Source organism: Scomber japonicus, chromosome 22 (genome assembly GCF_027409825.1).
Source record: "Scomber japonicus isolate fScoJap1 chromosome 22, fScoJap1.pri, whole genome shotgun sequence".
In the NCBI taxonomy this organism is placed as follows: domain Eukaryota; kingdom Metazoa; phylum Chordata; class Actinopteri; order Scombriformes; family Scombridae; genus Scomber; species Scomber japonicus.
The window spans coordinates 11,761,211-11,783,736 of record NC_070599.1 but is presented as its reverse complement, the minus strand read 5'-3'; the positions used below and the strand labels follow the sequence as shown (position 1 = coordinate 11,783,736).

The 22,526-nt window shown below is 44.0% G+C and overlaps 1 protein-coding gene across 1 annotated transcript in view; it reads right to left on the bottom strand.

The window, feature by feature from the left end:
* The window catches only part of ppargc1a (peroxisome proliferator-activated receptor gamma, coactivator 1 alpha), a 43,526-nt gene that overhangs the window by 3,408 nt on the left and 17,592 nt on the right, over positions 1 to 22,526 (bottom strand). The window contains exons 3-12 of the mRNA XM_053343279.1: positions 19,358 to 19,552; positions 18,194 to 18,319; positions 14,951 to 16,322; positions 13,988 to 14,033; positions 13,706 to 13,779; positions 8,226 to 9,462; positions 5,548 to 5,640; positions 4,518 to 4,638; positions 2,557 to 2,678; positions 2,043 to 2,194 (exon numbers count right to left, since the gene is read on the bottom strand). Of these exons, the coding sequence (XP_053199254.1) occupies positions 2,043 to 2,194; positions 2,557 to 2,678; positions 4,518 to 4,638; positions 5,548 to 5,640; positions 8,226 to 9,462; positions 13,706 to 13,779; positions 13,988 to 14,033; positions 14,951 to 16,322; positions 18,194 to 18,319; positions 19,358 to 19,552 (3,538 nt within the window). The remainder of the gene's footprint in view (positions 1 to 2,042; positions 2,195 to 2,556; positions 2,679 to 4,517; positions 4,639 to 5,547; positions 5,641 to 8,225; positions 9,463 to 13,705; positions 13,780 to 13,987; positions 14,034 to 14,950; positions 16,323 to 18,193; positions 18,320 to 19,357; positions 19,553 to 22,526) is intronic.

The window sequence follows — 22,526 nt, the reverse complement described above, 5'->3', positions numbered from 1 at the left end:
GCACAATACATCTTTTAAATAGCAACTAATCAAGTATAACCAACTACATCAGATATTGAAGGTTGACAAAATAACCTTTTTTTATAAGGAGGACACCGATGTGAAAGCGTATCCTTCTGTCTCTTAAGTCTTTCATGTGTCCTATTTTTCCTGATCAACTTGATAATACATAAAGAGTATCTTATCTCTGAAAACAGACAGCTTCACAAATAGGGCCCCCAAAGGGCCCAGCAGCACACTCCAAGAGCTTTGAGAAATGGGAATGACCATGGCAGCTAGGAGATGCCAGTTGTGATCTAATGCAGTGGCCGAGGGCTGGATTGTGTCACACTGCGCACCTTGAGGGATGAAAAATACCCCGGTGCTCTACTTAAAACTAATGGACAGTGTCTCCGAAAACAAAAAAAAAAGAAGTGAGAGCCAACAAGATTGAGAAGACAGAGAGAGGTTTGGATACCACACTATTATAAGAATCTCCCTTCCTCTCAATCTATTTATCCTGTGCTATCACAGTATGGGGACGACCAAAATAGCCTGATCCTGACAAAGAGGCGGTCGAATGAAGGCCTTTCCATTTCAGTAGACTGATTAGTCAATCTCAGCATAATGTCTATCCTCAAGGCTTTAGGATTAGCAACTGTTTCTCTGTGTCAATTTCTCATCATGTCGTCTTTTAAAAAGCTGATGGCTTCGAGCACGTGCTTTGAAAATGTATAGTAACCGCTTCATTTATTGAGGAAAGTGCTCTTTTTCTTTTGAAGTGACCCTTTGACCCACCCTGTAGTGGGGCATTATACATTTCTGACCTCACATATTGCTGGTAAATAAATGTCAGGGGAAAACTGGCTGCAGACGCAACAGTCAATACCTATCTTATATGTCATCATTAAATGGAAAAGATGATCTTTTGTGGCTGTGCAACACTTAACATAATGGAGCATTTGTCCCTTAAGTTTGAATGTGGCTGCTCATTTATCACCGCCTTTATTATTATTGTGCCACTAACAGAAGAGAAGAAAGTACCTTTTTATTTTTGCATGTCAAAAGTGGGGCATCATGCCAAATGGAAAATGTCTATCATTGATAGCTTGCATTATTTATCAAATGCGTCATTCAACACTCAGCTACATCCATTTGAGTTCAGATTTGTCTCAGACTCATGCGTCAGAACCATATAGAAGCTATGTACATACTAACACTACATATATGCACTTTTACCCTGAGGAATTACTTAGATTACATGCATTCTGCTATAGTGCACAATCTGCCACGACCCCCGGTTTTCAAACAAAGGCAGTAGGCATACATAAGCAGGTTCCTACGTTCCTACAGCAGTCCATCCCTTTAAATGACTGGCCCCTACGTGCCACATCGAGGCTCTGCGTAGTTCACCACTGCAACAGCTGGCAACAGATGGAATCTCACTCTGGAGGGATGGGGGGAGGTTGCTGGGACTTAACCTTGCTCCCACCTTCCTCTTCCTAACCTTATCTCCTCTTGTTCTTCTACTGTGTCTTTCTCCTTGTAATTTCATCTCCACTCCTCCCTCCTCTATGCACTTAAAATTATTCCCACACCCACGCACACATATATCAAACAAAGGAAACATGAAAACACACCTTGCGTATGGCGGCACGCGCCCTTTTAAGTGCCATCGTTCCCCCTTCTACCTTTCTTTTCATATCAACAAAGTAGAAACAAGAATTCCATGTCCATGTGAGTAATGGAGTCTGTCTTGTTTTCCTGGAATTACTACAGCCACTAGCAAGGAAGAAATACAGCTCTATTCTCAGCATGTTCACAGACTGACCTCTGAACTCTGTTTGTCCTTTTGAGCCACAAATGCCTGATGGACACATTCAAAGCTTGAGGGAGAGTTACTAGCACTGTGATGGGTCTCTTTTGATCTGCAAGCATCACTCAAGATGTATTATTCCCCCTCCTTTTCCCTATTCCTCTTTTCACTGTCAGTCCTCCTAGCCACACAAATATACTGCATGACTGCAGGGGGCTGATGGAGAGAACAACAAAGCTGCACTTACCCAAGTCTGTGTAATGTGATTTGCAGAACTGCTTTTGTCCGCCAAAGCACAGCTCGAACTGAGGCTCGTTTGACCTGCGTAAGGTGTGTCCGTTCTCAAGGGCGGCAAAGGCGTCACAAGTGTAGCGGTACGTGATGAAGCCAAAATTGTCCCTGGTCAAGAATAGAAAATGATACGTCAGAGTGGTGCTGTGGGGCAACAATAACTGAACAGAGGGCCTTGTCTTAGATGAAGATCATGCTATTTATATGCAAAAGAGAATCAATAAAAGTGTATCTGTGAGGCTCCTTAGGCCTAGAAATAGATGGATCAGGAGATGCTCTGAGACTGCAAAAGCTCTGTCTTTGTCTCAGACCTTAACACTTGCCTTTACTCAAAGTTCCACAGTAACAGCAGCAGCTTTTTGTCTATTACATTAAATCCAGTGGGAAAAAATGCTTAAAATGTTTCCTATCCCTCCACACTAATACCCAGCTACACACACACACATGCACAGAAAGTCCTGGGGTCTTACCCATCGTCCCTCAGGTTCACTGCACATTCTTCAATTTCGCCAAAGACTTCAAAGCGGCGCTTCAACTCTGTCCGGGTGCAGTCGGACCTCAGTCGCCCCACGTACACCACCCGTCTCTCCTCCTGCTCGTTAAGAGAAAAGACAGAGTGGAGGAAGGAGATTAGGAGGGGGAGTCTGTTTTTCCTTTTCCCCACTCTTTCTTCACCAGGCCCTAATGAATTGGTCTTGATCACTCCTGTGGATACTGTGTCTGACTTTGTGCCCCTGTTTTTGTCCCTCTTCCCTGGCTGTCTGTTGTGTTCCGCTGTGATTGGTTCAGCTGGCTTCCTCTTATCTGATAGAGTTGCCTTTCGGAAGCGCCTTCAATCTGCCTTGGCACTACAATTCCTCTTTCTCTCTGCAACTCATCAACCAGAAGGAGAGTGATTTTTATCAAATGATGCCATGTCTTGAGTTTGGGGCTGCTTCTTCTTTCATGAAGTCTAAAAATAAAGCTCTAGAGTGACTCAGCTATATATTAGAAAAGCCACTCTCCCCCTACCTCAAAGTTATACTTACAATACACAGTATAGTAAGTGGGCAGTGTTGCTAACTGAAAGGTCTGTTAATGTTTAAAAGATATAAATTATATTCATATACAAGAAAGAGAGGGCATTAGCAGTGAGGCACAGGGCAAAAAACATAGATTTCCCTGAACCTTAGAGGACAAGGGGGTCATAGCAGAATAAATTAAGAAAAAAACTGCACCAGGCTGCAATTATAGCTTTTGAGTAGTTTAATTGCATCTGCTAATCATATAACACAGCACAAGCCTGGGGCTGTAGTGTATCACTACTATTATTTATTTATTCCTTCATTTACTTCATCCATTACTGGGGCATGTCCATTGAGGCCCATTGAAATTTTGAATGCTGTCTTGAGGGTAGTAATAACATATACTATATGTAAATCAGTTGCCTTGTGCTAAACTTCACCTTTGCCCCGTTAGACTTATATAGAAAACCGAGAAAAATACAAATTAACTACAGATGACTGTTTTTATGCTTTTTCCACTCTCTTTTAATGCTTACATACTGTCTGAGACAAAACATATTTGCTGAATTAGCGGTTTAGTTGCTGACAACTGATAAATAGGCGGTCTTTTCTTGATGGCACCCTGAGGGCTGCTTGTGTGTGGGTGTGTGAGTAAGTGAGAGAATGAGGCAAAAACAGACTGAGAAATACAGAAAGAGATGCTTTCACATCTCTGGCCTCCCAAACCTTGTTTGACAGCTTGAGCTTTACTGATCATAATTGTTTGTTTCTCCACCTCTGAAAATGTATGCATGCCAAAGCACGTTTGCATTACTGCATCATTTAATGTGTGCTTTATCAACGGGTGGTAGTAGTGCTACCCCGCTGGAAACCTGAGTAATTTCACACTGAGACAAGGAGAGCAGAGATATGGAAGGAATGTGATATTCACTGCGTCAGGCTGAATTTTGAAATAGATAAAGAAAAAGAGCTCAAGAGAATCAGTGGCCGTTTCCTTTTTTGGCCTCTCCCCGTTTTGCTCTCCTAGTTTCTTTTTTCCACTATTTTAACATTTTACCCCTGTGGTGTGATTAATAAGAGACGACAGTGTTTCCAGACGACAGAGACGTTAAAAATACACAACCCGGAGATAAAGAGGAAGGGCCTGTCGCCTGAATCATTCAGGAACTCACTTTGTATGTATTCTTTTTCAGTGGAGACACTGTGGCACATGGCACTGGGCTGGAGGCTGTCTCATCCAAAGTAATGTGTATGTATGTGTGTCTGTGATAAGTTTATGTGCATTTGCAGGGTTTTGTACATGTGCCACAGCAGTGATTGCATCCAATATTTTATCAGTGTTGGCAGGAAAAAACGTGAAGTCAAGCTCAGAGAAAAAAAACAGGGTGATAGAGGAAATGAGATGGCAGTTATGTCAGTTGACTCACTATTGCTTTTTGCTTTTGCCTCTCTCTCTGCTCGGCCCTTTCGAACTCCCGCTTCTCGTAGTCCCGGCGGTACTCCTCCCTCTTCAGCCTCTCGTGCTGGTACTCCTCATAGCTGTCATACCTGTAGAGGAAAATATACGTGTGACATCACTGTCCTCACTTGTCCTCTAAATTCACCCTTCCTGTTGATGGTTATGCAGAACTTCTGTATTGCTAGTATACACCAAGGAGTAGTCTTCTGTTTTTCTCATCACTGAAAGTTGAGAAGGGGGTTGCAAAGGAAAGGAAATGGACATGTTAATAAGATGTCTCTTCGCCATTGCTATGATTACGGAGCCCGCAGGATAGGCCCGCGGGAGTGCCGGCGAGCAGCGCGGTTGGGGAGCTGGGCAGCTGCAACTGTCAGCACAACTTCACATGTCATTACTTTCTGCTTAGTTAGGGCTTCATCAAGAAGGAAAGTGCAACTTTCTCCCCCACCCCAGACTAGTACAAGATGTGTCTGTTAAGTTTTCGACTGATGAGCGACTCTCTGGCTTGTCGGGTGTCATTAGGCACGTGGGTGCCAAATCAGCTCCGAGCACTGAGATGGTGTCAGTCTCCCTCTCTCTCTCTGTACTGTGCCAATACCGCTCTGCATATGAAATGGTCCCCTTGCAGTGGTTCATGGAAAACTACACAAGCGCTCTGTTGAATAAACGTCATTACACAGCTGAGAGCATCAACTCAACAGTGAAGTATTAATGTGCATCGGTATGACTCAGAATTCTTCTGCCACTAGTCCAATAAAACATAGTCAATTAAACATATCTGCCCTGATTGTTTGTCATTGGGCCTCATTGGGAATTGCACAGAAATCAAACTGTGAGCGATGACAGGGAAAAGTTTATTTTACTGCATTTAGCTATGGTGATTCCTTCCTTGTATGCCATCTAAGAATAAACATCTGTTCTAAAATGCAGTGCACAACTTAAAAAGGTTAACAGCACATAAAACACTGTAGGTTAAATAATATGTTTTAAATAATCACCTTGGCCTGCGGCTGAGAGGAGATCGAGGCTGAGGGTGGGGGCTCTTATGAGTCCTGGAACGAAAAGTGCTTGAATCTGTGTTGTGACGAGACCTGAGGGAAAAAGCAGAAAATGTTAAATATGAAAATATTATTTTTAGCAACCTAAGAAAACTAGAAATACCACCCTGGTTACAGTTTACATCCATGTCTGCCTAGATTCATATAATAAAAATGGTTTGTGTGTTTTACTTGTTTGTGTTTACATGCTTGGCCATTAAATCTGATTCTGATAGAATACAGAGTTGTAGCCATGAGAGCAGACGGTAACTCAGATATGGATGTTGCTGCAAAGATGCTAAAAATTCTCAAATGTGGATGCTTCACACAAATAACGCAGCAGCACAGAAGATCTATACAATCAGCACAGTCTCAATGTGGGCACCCAAGATTAGTGCCACCAAGTCAATGTGCAACCAAACGTGAAATATTGTCACCATCTTCTCATCTGTTCCTTAGTTATACTGGACAGAAAAGTGTTTTTGAAGAACATTATGATGTTGACCTTTGACCTTTTGGATATAAACCATCATCACTTAGTCATTTTATCATATATTTATTATTAGATAGACATTTTTGTGAAACTTTGTCATAATTAGTGTATGAATTCTTGAGTTGTTGTGAGGTTACAGTGACTTTGACCTTTGACCACAAAAATCAGTGTATCCTTGAGGCCAAGTGGACATTTGTGCTAGATGTAATTCCCTCTAGGCATTTCTGAGATATCACACTCAAGAGATTGGGACTGCCAAACTGATGTGAGATTCACAGTGACCTTGACCTTTGATCATCAAAATCTAATCAGTTCATCTTTGAGTCAAAGTGGACGTTTGTGACAAATTTAAAGAAATTCCCTCAAGGCGTTCCTGAAATATTGCGTTCCCTCGAGAATGGGATGGAAGGAAGGACATCCCGAAAACATAATGCCTGCAGTCACAGCTGTCGCCGGTGTGCAAGTATGAAAAGTTCAAGCATCGCACTACATACTTTAAACTTACACTTACATTGTTAACTTGTGACACGATGGTTAATTTGTTCTTGGCTTTGGGAACCAAATTAACTTTTTCTCAAGAGCCACTTAGATGTTAGAAACTGGGTTAATTCCAGATAAAAGCAATTTAAATTCTCCTGGCCTAAACTAACCCATGGCCACAGAAAGTGTGCATGATTTTCTGCAGAACGTTTTTACATGCCTGAGCTTATGTACACTATACATGAATCTTCTATCTATGTTGTATGAGAAAATGGTCAATACTGTAGGCCCTAGTGGCCTGACTGTAGAGCGCGTTGTACCCTTACACTCCTTAAGCTTTGGATGCTTCATTATTGAAGTGTTGCTGAGGAAGGAAGACCTGAATTATGGAGGGAGAGAAGTTTGGGAAGCTCAGTGAAGCAAAAGAATGCCAGTTACACTGTGAAACTTGAAACACAGATGAGGGATTTTGAGAGTTATTTTGCCGAAATTCTATTTATCTTTTCTTGCATGAAAATATAACAAGCATCTTGTTCTGTCACTCTCAAAACTCAAATCCCTGCACAGTATTTTCAGAAAGCTTGTCAGTATCAGATTGTAATCGAATGCCATGAGACTATTACTGTATAAATGTGTGAACAAGCTGGTGTGGCGCAAAGAAAAAGGGACTGAGCAGAATAAAGGGATTCTATTGGCTCAGTGGAGTAAACTGACCTTTAAGTAATCAGGCAAACAAACTGAGTCACTGCAGTGGAGTCTGACTCTGTGAGGCACTCAATGAACTACTACTGACAAACTGAATTTACTCAGAACCGTCTCAGTAACTATGGTTTGCCTCTGTTCTTCTACCAAAAAACCCCAAAAGAAACCCCCTTGGCTCTGATCAAAGGGAAGCATGGGAAATGTAGTTCTCACACAGAGCTATGATGATAGGAGTCTCTTCTGAGAGGGGTTTTGAGACTACATTCCCACAGCCTGGATTTGGCTTTCATCTCTGGGGATGTAGAAGAGGAGGGTTTGCCACTCAGTAAAAACAACAGCTGCCGCTTAAAACAATAGCCCCAGCATCAAAAAAAAAAAAAAAAAAAAAGAACAGGAACATGGAGTGAGTGAGGAGGGGTGAATATTAGGAAGACACTCAAATAAAACTCCCTGCCTAGAGATGAAAACTCATACTGTTCAAAAGTCGACTGCCCCTGGCACCTTTCATGTTTTTTTTTCCTCTTCGTTGGGTGTTGTTATGAGGAGATTGCACCATTCAACCAATCTTTTTTCTTTCCATTGTTGGTTCAGAAAAATGGTTTAATAGGGAGACTTTGGTTGGTATAACAACTGCAGACAATTTGGTAAGAATCCATTAAACCTCTCTTTCACCTGTTAAATCTCTGTCTAAGACATGACAAATCCATCCTGCATTTAGTCCACGCAAGGCATAGGCATTTCAGGAGGTCAAGAACCCATGCTAAGAGTCTCCAGGGTCTATCCTGTCTGATACCCACTCTGACAACTGATCAGGCCTGTTTTACACTCCTGAGCTAGACCCCCTGCCAGCTCCAAGCCCTGTTTAAACTGCATGGGTGGGGAGCAGCCAAGGTTCAGCCAAAGTGTGTGTGTGTGTGTGTGTGTGTGTGTGTGTGTGTGTGTGTGTGTCTGTGAGATGACTTACCAAGAGGAGGGGCGTCTGTCAGGTGAGGTGGAGAGGGAGCGCCTCCGGTAGTGTGAAGAGGAGCTGCGGGAGCCAGAGTGGGAACGAGAACGGGAGCGGGACCCGCTGCTGGTCCAGCAGAAAGGCCTGCTGGGCGAGAGAAGGAGGGAGGAAGGTGGGGAGACGGAACCTCGTGAAGGGGAGCAGCTGGATGGTGGGGAACAGGAGGGAGAGCAGGGAGGGCAGTCAAAGAGTAGGTCCAGAGGGGTGCCCTCCCATGGATAAAGAAAACGACTCTCACGGCCCTCACCCAGCTCTAGCTCATCGTGGAGGGGCAGGAACCCTGGGTGCAGGTAGCTTGATCCAGTCAGCTTCTGGGAGTAGTAGTCACCCTCTCCCTCCTCAGTGTTCTGAGGGGCTGCAGCCTTGTTTGGTTTGCTGCTTTGTTCTCTTTTCTGGCCATCCTGGCTGTACAGGGCTTTTAATGGGTGGCCGAAGTGCTTGTTAAGTTCTGCTCTGATTTCCTGGTCGCACAGGGGCTTCCGGTTGATGGCAGAAGGGTGTTGTTGGTCCCTATCACTAATGGCCTCTTGTGAGGGTATCTGGGTGGTTTGTGTCAAGGTTTGCTTCCCTAACCCCTGGATCTGGGCTGCTTCTCCATCCACAGATGCAAAATGTTGCTGCTTAGCCAAAGGACCAGATGAAGCGGATGATGGAGAACAAGAAGATGAAGATGATGAAGAGGACAGTGGCATGGCTGAGTCCTTACATTCGACATGCCTGTCCTCCGCTGTGCCTGCAGCAGGCATGGGAGCAGCAGTGGCACCTGGGGTGACCGTTTTTTCCGCTGCTCTAGTCATGGTAAGAGTGGCTGTGCTGCCATCCTTCTTTGTGCTAGCTGACGCCTGGCAATAGTCATGGTCACTGTAGCCACGGGGCACCACGCGCTTATTGTTGCTAGTGCTGCGATGCTCCTCAAGTCCGCCCTCCACTATTTGTTGAGTGACGGAGTAAGGGAGGGCGGTGGACGCTTTGCTCAGCTGGGCATATAGCTCAGTCTGTTCGGGACCCTTCCTGGTGGGGCCCCCGCCTGAGGCACCTGGGGCCGGGGCCAGAGCGCCGGGGCCCAACTCGCTCAGCCTGGCTCTTTTGCATGCCAAGGCCGAGGAGGAACATGAAGACAACTTGGTTTTGAGCGATGCTTTGAAAGGATTCTCTTGACTGGCTTTGTGTGGGGGCGTGGTAGGTGGTGTCAGACCTAGAGAGGGAGGGAGAGACAGAAGTTGGTGGTGGGAATGGGGGCAATAAAATGGGAATCATAATTCAAACCTCCCGAAACAACCCCCCATTCCCACCTACCCCCACTTATCTATAAATTCCCAGGTCAGTTTATGGACAGTGGACACAGATACATGCCTGATTAAAATATTCACTTTCACTTGGACTAATCCTGATCTCTATTTTATTGCGATCTTGACAGATTAATGTAATGCTTGATGTAACTTAATATGGTAGTGCTGTAATACGGATGACTTGCTATCCCCTTCCTCTCTGACCTTGATCTCTTTTCATGGAAAAAATAAAAACACAAAAATCTGCATAGGACAAACATAATGCATCTGATGAATTACAGAATTACAGAACATGTATGTTATCTCTATCTGCCTCATGCAAATGTCCACACTGGACAGCAATGTATTTTGAAAGAGCAGTCACTGACATGATGCTCTCACTACTCTTAATGTACCCGTTGGTGTTTCTAATGATGTTGCTATGGTATGATATATGCTATGTAATGGAAGCACAGGGATTACTGGCAAATGGGTTGTCATTCTTCTCAGATGGCATGTCCCTACTGCTTGTGCCCTCCCATCTCTTCCCCCACCTCCTACAGATTTATAACTAGACAGATGGCAGTTATATGGGAAGTCCTGAGATGAGCCCACTTTATAGCATTGTTAATGCACTCACACAAACAGCCGCCACCATTACTCTCATTCTCTGTACCCCCCCCCCCCCCCACACACACACACTCCCCCTTTAGTCTTGTATCTTGTATCCCTTTCCGTCTCTCTGCATCTTTTCCTGTCTTGCAACGAACAAATGTGCCCATACACACACACACACACACACACACACACACACACACACACACACACACACACACACACACGTCACTAACAGTCTTTCACTGGAGTCAAACTCAGGCATTTTGAAATACCTACGCTCTCTCCTCTTCTTTGCCTTTCTTATAATGCACATCATTCTTCCCTCGCTGGTGAATTGCACCAAATGACAGCTATTAGTATCAAATCCAGCATTAGAGTATGCACCGGAAAGACAGCTTGACAAAGAGAGTGCAGGAGCCTGATACATAAATATGCGAGTTTCTGAAACCACTTGCTGTGTTTAGAATGCCTGATCCAACGACTTATCATCCTACTTATTATCTAGATGTGTCTGGAAGTAGGACTGCAAGCCTATACTCCTCCTCTTGCCCTCCCTTTTCTTCCCTCTTTCTCTTCATTCTCTCAGTTATGATGTGATATAGACATATATGCATTATGCCAATGAAATGAGCTATGAAAAGGAGAAGAGAGAGGGGGGGGGGGTGTTTCACAATGCCTGAGGAACTTTCATTTCACCAGTGAAGCGCCATGTGTCCAAAACAATGTGCACATGGGGTCATAAACTAGGAGCCATTAGCGATGGGTGTGAAATAAATCAGAATTAGATAAATATGTGCCTCTCAGTCAAACTTGCTAGTGATGGATGATCCGCAGACACAAACACCAATTACGTAGCTGCCGGGGAGAAAACGATGGAGCGAGGGAGCAAGACAGAAAGAAAGAGGAGGGTTTTATAATATTTTTTCTCGTCCAACTGTAAATTGCGAGGAGACCTCGGAGCGAATAACAGCTCCAGGCTTAAAGAGTTGATCCGGCGGTAAGCCATGCAAATAGCAACACACAGACCACCCCAGTGTCATGAGATACAGTAATTAAAGACAACATGGCAGCACAGGGTAAATCTATTAGCCTGGCAGAGATTAGGCCCTGAACAGTCAAATCCCAGGGGGCCTCACTGCCTGTTGTAGCTTTACTGTACCTCTCTGGGACGTGTCAAGAGAACATATCACCAACTGACCAAGGCCCTTTTCACACCTGAAACTAAAGAACTTTACATGACATACCTACATCCTCTCATCATCACTTATATGGGCAACGTCTCTCTATACTCAACATTGATTGGTTTGTAGATGGGTGTGCATCTGATATAGGCATGTTGTCAATTTGGCGGTTACCCCTCTATCGCCTTTTGAATGGAGAATAATTAATTAACTGATCATTTTTTTGTTGCCATTATCATTATATTATTTATTATTATTTACATCATAAAAGGAAATCTGTCCTTCTGATTGGTCAATGCACTTTTTTTTATTGGCATCACACAACTACCACAGTTTCTATATCTTCAGGTGGCATTGCTCTCTCTGCTCATATCCTCTCCAAAAATACCTGCAAAGTGTACAGATTCTTTTCTGTTGCCTTTTTATAACATTGTTAGACCATATTTCGATTAAAAGCTTTGTCTCCCCCTCTCCCCATATACTACTGTGACTCATTTTTCCTCTTTCCAGATCTGACAATACACTGCTAGAACTTCCTGTAATTTGCCCGAAAGACTGAATCATCCAAAAATGTTTTCACACAAGAACCATACTGAACCGTGATTCAGTTTGATCTACACCAAGACCAACTCTTCCCTTTAGTGTGCACCGAGGTCAAGAGGAGGTTTCACAACTGCAATTTTGATTCAGATCACACTGAAAAGTCTCAAAGTCTGAACAAAACAAGTCAGGTGCAAAAGGGCCCTTAAACTTGATATTAGTTGGTGTTTAACATGTTTTGGCTCAGTACAACTTGTACAGGTCTATGTTCAACTGATAATTAAATGTGTCTTTATATCAATAAAACAGTAAACACTAATACTACAACTCATCATAAAGCCATAAAATAATTTGTTATTGGCACCAGTTCATGGAAAGTTACACTAGTGAGTTGCCGATCTGCCTTGAAGGTGGAGGGTGGAACCACCTACCTGGCTAACATCTATCTGGATATCTATTACACCACCATAATCGCTATTGTAGTGGAATGTTACTCTAAATCTGCAAAGGACATGTAACTCCACTTAGTAGGATCCATATCCATCTGTTTCAGACAGCACAAGACTGAAAAGCTAATCCCTAGGTCAGAAAGGGGCTCAGTAACCTGGAGCTTTCTGGACTAATGACTTTCCTGCTAATATTCAATCCAAAATTTGCACAGGACAGAGAAGTCAGGTGAAGGCCTTCATTTAACCCTGCTTGTAAAATGGACGCAGTGGAACAGAACGAACGCCCAGATATGGCCACAGGTCAATAGACTCGCCCACGTGCAGTAAAACAGGAAGAAATATTAACTGTGCTTGATTGCCCCAGAGCTTAAGCAGCTCCCTTCTTTAGGTCTCCACAGGCATCCCCTTTGAACCTGAAAGCTTATCTACACAAAAGGGTTAAAAAGCACCTCGACAAGGTCACAAGGACAGAGGGAGCCCCCTTGGGGTCTGACGTGCCACAAATTTCCATCCGTCACAAGAGTGTAGTAAAAGGTACAGGGGGGCTGACATGAGGTGTGTACATTTGGGACCATTTCCCCTGCTGGTAAATGAATACCCAAAGAGGCCAGTGCAACATCACACAGTGTAAGAAGCAAAAGGGGAGCCATTTTGTTTTATTGACCTTAGATGATTCATCTGGAGAATGAATCAAGAGAGGTAATTACCAATATAATTCGCATGGAGAGAGAAAAAGAAAGATGACCCCCATTTACAGCAGCTTTTGCTGATGTTCTCTTTATTTTCAGCTTGTAATTACCTTTTTCCTATAGCTTTATTCTGATATAGTTACATGTAACTCAATAACACGAACGGATGATGTCAATAATGTTGAAACCCTCACACTGACTCCATTTACAAAAAAGCATCCTTTGCATAGAAGTCTTAACATTGGAAAATTACCCCCATGTCAGCTGATGTAATTGCCTGCATGTCTGGAGACTTAAAGAAAACCAAGACACAGATCATACAGGTAAAACTGAATTACACCGCAAAACCAATTAAAACAATAACACTGCCATTTCAATTTTCCTATGATGTGTAGGCTAAGTAAGCTGTCAGTCAGAGAGCATTAGGGTCTGATAGAGGAAGAGGAACAGCATATTAACTCTTAAGTGACAGGAGAGGGGAGGTGGTGGGGCATGGGAGGGGTTTGCTAATAAACCCTGAGGAGATTGGAAAGCGTAATCAATACCTAGGCACATAAAAATGTTCTCCTATGCCTTCACCTTGAACTCTGAACTGTGATGGAACTATCAAGAGTTAACCCATTACTAGTTACAAAAGGGAGCTGAGAATTTCCATTGAATAGTATTTATTTAAAAATACTTAAGTGTACTTACCTGGGGTTCCAGCAATCTCCACACTTAATGTGCGTTCAATGGTTTTGTTCTCAAACGGTGATCCCTTGAGGTCACTGGAAGACAAAAAAAGTTACAAAATGTTACTTCTCAGGTGAAAGTACGACTTTAAAAGCTTTTTGTGATCTAAGCAATGGAAATGAGTCACAAAAATGCCTCAACTTGGATTCTAGTCTATATAGTTTTCTTTGGCTTTGGCTTTCTTTTTTGTAGTTTGTTGTTGCTTTTTGCCAAGAAGAATGTGGAAAAACTTCTCACACTTACTTTGGAGACTCTGGGGTCAAAGGAAGTGGCAAGGTGGTTGGTTTGGCTGCAGAACACAAAGGAGCATGGGTAATTATTGATCTAGATATACCACACATGGCAGAAGAGAACAGGTCCACATTCTGCAACAATTAATCTAAAATTGGCTTATTAAATGCAATTATCACTACAAAAAAAACATCCATCCCTGGTTAGAAAGTCTTTATATGGACACTACTGTACAAATCATATCTTTTTAGATTGACCCCATTTTTACCAATTTTTTTTTCTCTTAGGATAGACTGTTCACTCTATGAGGCAGGATGAAGTGATGGTACGTGTTTCACAGGTGTCTAGATACAGACATAGCCTGCTCAAGACAACAAACAGATCGAAATGGAATCAAGACATACAGAGACGATGCCACAAACAAGACACATGACAGTGGGTGAGCCCCTTCCTGGACAATAAAGTCATAATCGCATGCACCAACAGCAGAGGAGGGGAAAAAAAGAAGGAAGAAAGGAGAGTCAAGGAAGCTTGTGCAGTTGCCCGAGGCTCTGGTCGACTTGTGCTCCAGCTAAGGGAACGTGGCTTTAGTAGCACGACGCTAAAGAGCAGCACCCGGGCTCTGAGACTAAATGTACATATTCAGCACACTCAGCTCCACCAGCCAAAGATGGTTCAAGAGTTGACTTTATGAATACAGGACGGACAGTAGCAAGACAAGGCTCACCCCTTTTCCCACCCCCTCCTTTTTTTAATTTCACTCTATTTTAATTCAAAAGAATGCCTCTAGGACTAGCAAAAAGCATTGGCTAGCAGGCTGTTTGTTGTCATTTTTTGTTTATTCCCTCAGAATGACTGTTAGATTCGAATTAGAATAGGGGTTAGTTGTGAAGTCAAACTGGGAAGTGGTTAGAGCAGGAGAGGGAGAAGAGAGAGCAGAGATAAGGCCAGTGGGGGGGATGCAGTCATGATTACCTAACAACGGGTGGCCCTGGTCGTCGGGGTGCTCGCAGAGTGACTGCCTGTGTGGGTGCCCTTGCCCTTCTATGATGCAGGGAGGGGCGGGCTCTGCAATTCTAGTATCTGGGAAGAGTGGGCTTGGTGGGCCCTGTGAGAGCACCGCTGCGGGGCTGCCCATGACATGGTCATCATCATCAACACCATCATCATCATCATCATCATCATGGTCAACATCCTCCCCATAGCCCCCCTGGTTTGGCCAGCCCAGCTCTAGTCCAAAGCCCATATCTAGCCCTGGATCTGAATGGTTAACCCAGCTTTCTAGGTCAAAGGCAAGGGGTGACAGCAGGGGCTCTGAGTCAGGCTCTTTAGCCTCACTTACCCCCTGGTTTCTAAGATCAGTGGTCCCTCTGAACTTTTCCTCCTCCACCTTTGAAACAGCCTGAACTGGGCTCTCAGACCTCTTACCTGCTAATTTTCTCTGAGTGCTGGGTAAAGGGGTGATCTTAGGTGGGAGTAAATGGGCCCGATATCGAGCGGGCCTCTGTTTGGAGGTGAGCAGCTGGCTAAGTAAGGGGTGCCCCGGCTTCTCATCTCTTTTCCTAATAGTCACTGTGACGTGCCTATGTGGCGTACGGCTGGCAACACTACGGTTACTACGGCCTTGCCTGCCAAAGCCCTCACTAGCCTGAGTGGCGCCCGCAGCCTCTCGGCAATGCTCACAGCTGTGACTCACCTCTCGGGGAGGGAGGGAATAAGAATGCATATACCTAATAAACCTAGCGGCGGCCAGGCGGCCCACATCGCCTGGCGGCCTTCCTTCTTCACTGGGCGGCCCGTGCTCCAGTTTGGGGCAGGCATGACCGCAGGTGGAGGTTCTGTGGCCGACAGGGATAGAAGCACCCTCCGACTCCTCAACCCCGTCATCGTGAGAGCAACGCTGCCACTTCCCAGCCCCAACACCAGCCACAATACATTCGCCTGCAGCCCGGCTCTCACCTCGCTGGTGATGCTGCTGCGGCGGTTGCTGCTGCTGCTGCTGCTGTTGTTGTTGTTGTTGTTGTTGTTGTTGTTGTTGAGATGACACAGCTGACTTCTTCTTGGAGTTGGTGGAGGAAGAGGACGAGGAATTGGAAGAGAGGGAGGAGAACGAGGAGGTCGATGATGAGGATGGCGAGGAGGAGGAGGAAGAGGCGCCAAGACCCAGGCCACTCTTGTCTCTGCTACAGGCTCCACCCCAGGTGCTCTTGGCTTCACTGGCTTTAGTGTGAAGCAGGATGTCATCGGTGGCCGTTAGGTATTTCAGCAGCTCAGTGCAAGGCCGCCTCACCGGGCGGTTCTGTTGGCTGGAGCCCCCTCTTGCTTTGCCATTCCAGGGGCTCTCCGTCTATTCAACACAGTGAAACAGAGACAGAGAGACACTCATTTAGTTTGCTTAAATAAAAAGATTTGCTCGCTGTTGTTAGTACAGTGCAGTTGATCCAGTTGTGAGAAATGCTAAGTGATTTATTTGGCACAAACACAAAAGTAGAAAGCGATGGAGACAAAGAGAGGCTAAAAGACAGACTCAGACAGACTGAAACACAGTGGTTGCCCAACTGTCTGGGAGGCAATGGTGGGAGTGCGGTCCGCCCATCATCTTAATTGCGTGGCCCTCCAAACACCACTGCGCCACTCTGTACGCGCACCATGTCCTCCGGGAGTCCTCATTCGCTGTGCTCCAGAAATGGATGACTCAAAGGCACAGTATGAAAATAGACTCTGTAAGGAAGGTTGACGCATTGCATGTGCAAACATAGTAAGCGCAGCGCACACATATCTGTGCCTGTGCTGTGTTTACCACACAATATGATCACATACAATTGCTTTTTACATTGATATCCACACTAGAACTGCCAAAGTAACATTTACCCATAGCAGTTTTGTAATTGTACGTTACTATGTTTTACTATGCTGTTTTAGTTCATTGATTATTTGTTCGCTTTTGTTTTAGCATGGTACCATATTATTTATAGGCTGTTTAGCCTAATTTGCCCGACGCCATACTCTGTTTTCATTAATGGAACACCAAAAGAGTAATATACAGTACAGTATATTTGTATTATGATGTTATAAATTTAAAAAAATAGCTGCAATGGTTACCTCAAGTTTAGTAATGTTCTCTTATTCACACATTGTTTAAATGCCTAATTAAATAATTGATTAGATGAAATTATGTGCTTGACTTTGTCATGTTGATTTTGCTGCAACACTCATGAATGTGGTTGTTTAATATTATTATTATGGCTTATTGTTGTCCATATGGGGCATTTAAGCTACTTTGGTCATTTAAATAACATGGGTTATCTCATTTCGGGATGAATATTGTTTTATACTAATATGACATCTCACAAATATGCAAATATCTCCATTTAATACCGTTTTGTCATTTTAGAATGATTTATGCTGACAGCCATGCAAAGTGATACTAAGATTATAAAAAAAGAAAACCAAAACATGATGAACCAAACCAAACAAGGAAATGTAGTAGCCAGGTGCATGGGGGAATTTTAGCCGTTGGCGGTTTGAGGTATATAGAATTAAACACTAGGGAAGAGACATTTTCCCAGACAAGAGTAAACGATCAAGTGCTGTAAGCTGTATTTGAGCTGAACATACAGTATGTGATGTTCTGACATGAAATTACTCAAATCACATACTTCATTTATTCACTTTTATAAACCTATGATACTTAAAACATACTAACATTAATCTTAATGAACCCCACCCCTTTAGAAAAAAAACTCTTTTGAGAGCTATCTAATGAGAACATCAAGTCTGATATTTTGATCTTGTCGTCTCGAGGCATCAATCTTGCTGCAAGAGCGCCTGACGCTGTTTTTTTTTTTTTTTTTTTCCAACAGGCACCATACCAAGGCGGATAAGTGGTGGAGCTAATGAGACAACGGTGCCGATGCCTCGCCTGGAAAGCCCAACAGCAATCAGCCTGTTTTCATTACGAGATGGCCCCCTGGGATAGAAGACTAGAGCAGTAGTCTAACATCTTCTAAAGGCGGCCACCAAAACAAGAAAAGTGTGAGAGGGAGGGGGAGAGAGAGAGAGAGCGAGAGAGCAAGAAACAAGACAGAGCATGAACAGAATGAGAAAGATAAACAAACGCTAACAAAAAAAAATGTGTGTACAAGAGTGAAATAAGCAGCAAAGCAGTGCGTGCTTGCGTGTGTGCAAATGTGTGTGTGAGTGTGAGCGTTTCCCTACCTTGACGACGGCAGGTGGTGGTCTGATCCGGTGGTTGCTGCTGGCTGCATGGTTCTGTGCCTTGCCACCTGTGTATTGATTATAGCTGAGCTGGGAGTTTGCTGGTGCCAGAAGGAGCTTCTTCAGCTGCGAATGGACCCAAACACAACGAGAAAGAGAGAGTGGAAGTGGAGGGAGGGAGGGAGGGGGGGGGGAAGAGAGAATGAGTTAGCGTGGGTTATGCAAATTACCATTTTCTTTCAATTAGGCGTCCTGTGCTTTGTAAATGTACAACCAGAAGGGCACTGATACAGCAGTTAAAAAAAGGTAAAATTACTGAAATGTTTAAAAGATCAGAGTACGTCACAGCACAGCACAAGTCTTGTGATTTTTTTTTCTTCTTCTTTCTGTGCAGGTGTTTTTGTGTACACAAAGCCAGGCTTCTCTAATGTGATTGAATAAACACACTCGGGCATGTGGCTAGAGGTCATTTGGAAGGGACCGGCATGGAATAAACTGGACTATAACAAAACATAACACAACATTTTAGGTCAAAGCTTTTAAGCTAGAGAAATGCCCAGATGGTATGGTTATGTGTAAAAATAACAGCACAACGTTAAGAACTGAATTCACATTGACTGTATTTTTGCCAAAAAAAGATGACTCGGGCACAGGGGGATTAGCCGAGACCCACTGGGAGTCGACGAGATGAGATGGATTTCTTTTTCCCCTTACTTTTATTATGTGCCGGCTTGATTTCAGGACCTGTGGCACTGTGTCAACCATAGTTGGCCCCACCACAGTGTTCATATCATTGAATTGGCGCCGCAATAGCACTGTTATGTAATTAGCACTGAACAGCAAACACAATGATCCATTGCATTTACTTCCCTCCTCCCTGCATCTGCATAAGCGCACGCTACCACCACTGATACAGTGAACAAACTGTGGTAAATGTGGCAGAGTGTGGATTCAGTACTGCCAAATACAGAAGTCTAACAGACAAAAGTCTACATTTGGTGCCCAGCCTTGCAGAGGGGTCTTATCAGGTGTCTACCATAGACTCACACAAAATAAGCAGTGTGTGTGTGCATGGTTGGAGGTCATGTCTCAGAAATAATATGCTGTGATCTTGGAATAATGGTGATGGGAGGAACACGTAAAAGGAAGAGCTGTAGGCCTTACCAGAGAAGGCTCCTCTGGCTCTGGGGTGCGTGGCGAGCCGTCAGGGGAGGAGGGACAGCTCCGGTCACTGGCATTGGTCACGTCCCCATCTGCCAGGGCCTCAAACGAAGGCAATCCGTCCTCATCCACCGGGATGCTGTCCAGGGTCTCTGTAAGCACTGCCAGCAAGTTGGCCTCATTTTCTTCATCTATCTTCTTAGGAGGGGGAAAGGGGGAAGGCAGACAGAAAAATAGAGAGACAGGAAAAATAGGACATTTTAGTCAGAAGTTGCATCTCTTTTTTTCCCCAGGAAAGTAAGGGTGATGGGTGGCTGCATGCGGACTTCCATTGTTAATAAAGTAGGAAGATTTTTTTTTGTCTTTTGCTGCAGCAGAGCTGGCTCAATTCTGGCAGCCTTTTAAAAAACTAAATTCTCTCCCTCTGCAAGTGAGTCAAGCCTGTCACTCATATTTTAAGCATGCAGGTTACTGGACCAAAATAATATCTTCCCCAAGAAACCCTGACAAGTAGCAAGTATCTAGGGAAGACAGGAATGGGTTGGGATGGGTTGCGGTATGGAGGAGTTTGTCAGGGTAAAGGACACAATCAGTTGAAGTTGACTCTCCTCTTTCCCCACAGAATTGAGAGGCGATTGACTGGCCGGCAAGATATTTGCAAGCAATCTTCAGATAAGGTGAAAAACCATCTGCTAATGCTAAATAAATGTGATATATTTAAAATGACAGTATGTGTTTATAATAGGTGGGAAGACTCTATCAACATTTCAGGAAAAATAACACTTGTTCTTACAACTAAGCCCCTCTTTAATGTACTGCAAGAGTTGTGTTCTTGCTGCAGCTGCCTGTGTAGTGTTTGAGATTATAACTGTGTGTGTGAAATAAAGACAGACAGAGACAAAGAGATGAATACACAGAGATGGATAGTGAGAGAGAGGGAAAGAGAGAGTTGTGAGCTGCCAACTATCAACATTGAAGGTTTATGAGGGATAATAACCACACATGTGTGTAGAGACAAAACAAGAATAGAGACAATGTATATAGATAGATATTAAGAGTGAAAGGAATGCAGCTTGCCTAACAAGGTGTGTGTGTGTTTGTGTGTGTGCACGGCTGTGCCTTTGGGCACTGACAAGTGACAACAGGAAATGTACGTTCCAGGCAATCATCACACCACGACAGCGTGTGGCCATCATTAGGCCGACGGGGCCACCAACCTTTCAGATACCAACACTATACCTCCAAGACTCAGAATCCCACATGCACGAAATTTTCCCACCCACTTGTTTCTGTCTACCCCACTGATTTTACACAATTACACACCCATCATGGATGGCACAGATTTAGATTCACAGCCAAGACAGTGGCCATTTTAATGCTTTCCCCCTCCAATTTTCATTTATAGATGACACAGATATCTTGGGACGTTCAGTTAGCTAGCTAACAGTGAGGAAAACGTTAATCTGATGCTCATTGAGCAGATTTTCTCCTAACAACATGAACACTCAGTCATTATTAAAAAATGATAAAGGGGACATATTTCACAGAGATAACACGACGTAGACTGGGGGGCATGGCGCATTGGCAAGCAAATGCCTTGCAGGAAATTGCTCTGTATGAGGTGGCATGCTGTTTAATTACTTGTGAGGAGCTTCAAATCCACTGTGCTGGAAACCTGTGCTACTGAAACGTTCACCATTTTCCAGCATCACCAAGTTATTACCTGAGCACTAAGCAGCTAGGTATTAACCGCTGATAAAGCCAGAGCCTTTTCTCAACCCAAACATACACAAACTCACATGAGAAATTGAAAGTAGGATCATTTTAGACGATCACAAATGAGTCACAAAAGAACCAGCCATCTGTTTGGGTCCAACCTCACCAACTATCCAAGCAATGCTGAATTTGGGTAAGGCTTTATTCGCCTCATGAGAATACGTTTAAACCTATACATTCTGAAATTGCAGTCTTTTCCACTGTGTGACACTAGTTACATTAAAAGTTGAGAGGGCTGTGCAAGCTTCATTATGTCATGGGTTAGAAGGGGTTGGGGAATTTCTGAAGCTGTGGCAGGCTCAAATGTAGCAATTTCAATCCCGTTTCAAAAACCTCTACCAATTGGCAAGCTCCCACAGGCACACTGTATCCCCGAAGATAACCCAGAAGGGACTCTCATATTCTGAAAGAGACACTTGTAAAACCCTGAGTCGTGACGATCATGCTGCAGCCGCTGCTGAGGCTCTAGTGGAGGCACTCATAGGCCAAGTGGGGATTTGAGAAACTGGGGTAAAGAGCAAACCTCAGTGATCATTTCTACTCTGGAGAGTGCACGATCTAATACCCCTGTCCAGGAGGGCGAGCTTTTCCATGCCAGATTAAAGACCACACCTTGTAGAGTTTCAGCGCCAAAGTCAATCTACTACCTCCAACTTATGTGCCCCCTGTATATTTATAAACAAAACCTCTGTGTGGGTCGACTTCAGGAGCTATAGCACCCAAAGGGGGTAATTCCAGGATAACCTGGCAACCTACTGATGGCCGTGTCCACTTATATTGATTACTACAGCAGCTGCTGAGAGGAAAAGAGGGCAGGAAGAACAAAGAGAGAAGAGAAATTGTCTCGGTGGGAGCACTTTCTCGCCCATCCCGCTTAATGGACCTCACCGAATTAAAGAGATCTTAACAATCCTGGGCTAATTGTGGGATCACAATATATTAACCCCGCTCCAATTCTAAAGGGTGCCATTTTGTGGCTGTTTTATTCCAAATGCTTCAATTAGCCATAAAACATGCTGGCAAGTGCTGGCAGAGCTTTTCTCCCCCCCTTCTTCACCCCCAGCTTCCCCACATTGGAGAAAAGAAAGCCAACTCCAGTTGTTCATTATTAGGTGAGGCCCTTTTGTTATCAGGCAGGCAGTCGTTGAGATTGTCCTTGCCTTTAACTATTTTATTGAGCCCCACACCACAGCATTGTGTTCCAGGAGATACTATTCACACAGCTGATAACAGAAGGTGAAGGTGCTGTTTTAAACAAACTCCCACTTTTGAACACCGGGGCAAATAGCCAAATTAAATCTGCTAATTGCTTCTTGAGGATTCCAAGCTCCAGAGCAAATTTGCCAAGGATCAAATTTTAACGAGCTTTTTGGGGCAATGCATCATTTACATGTTA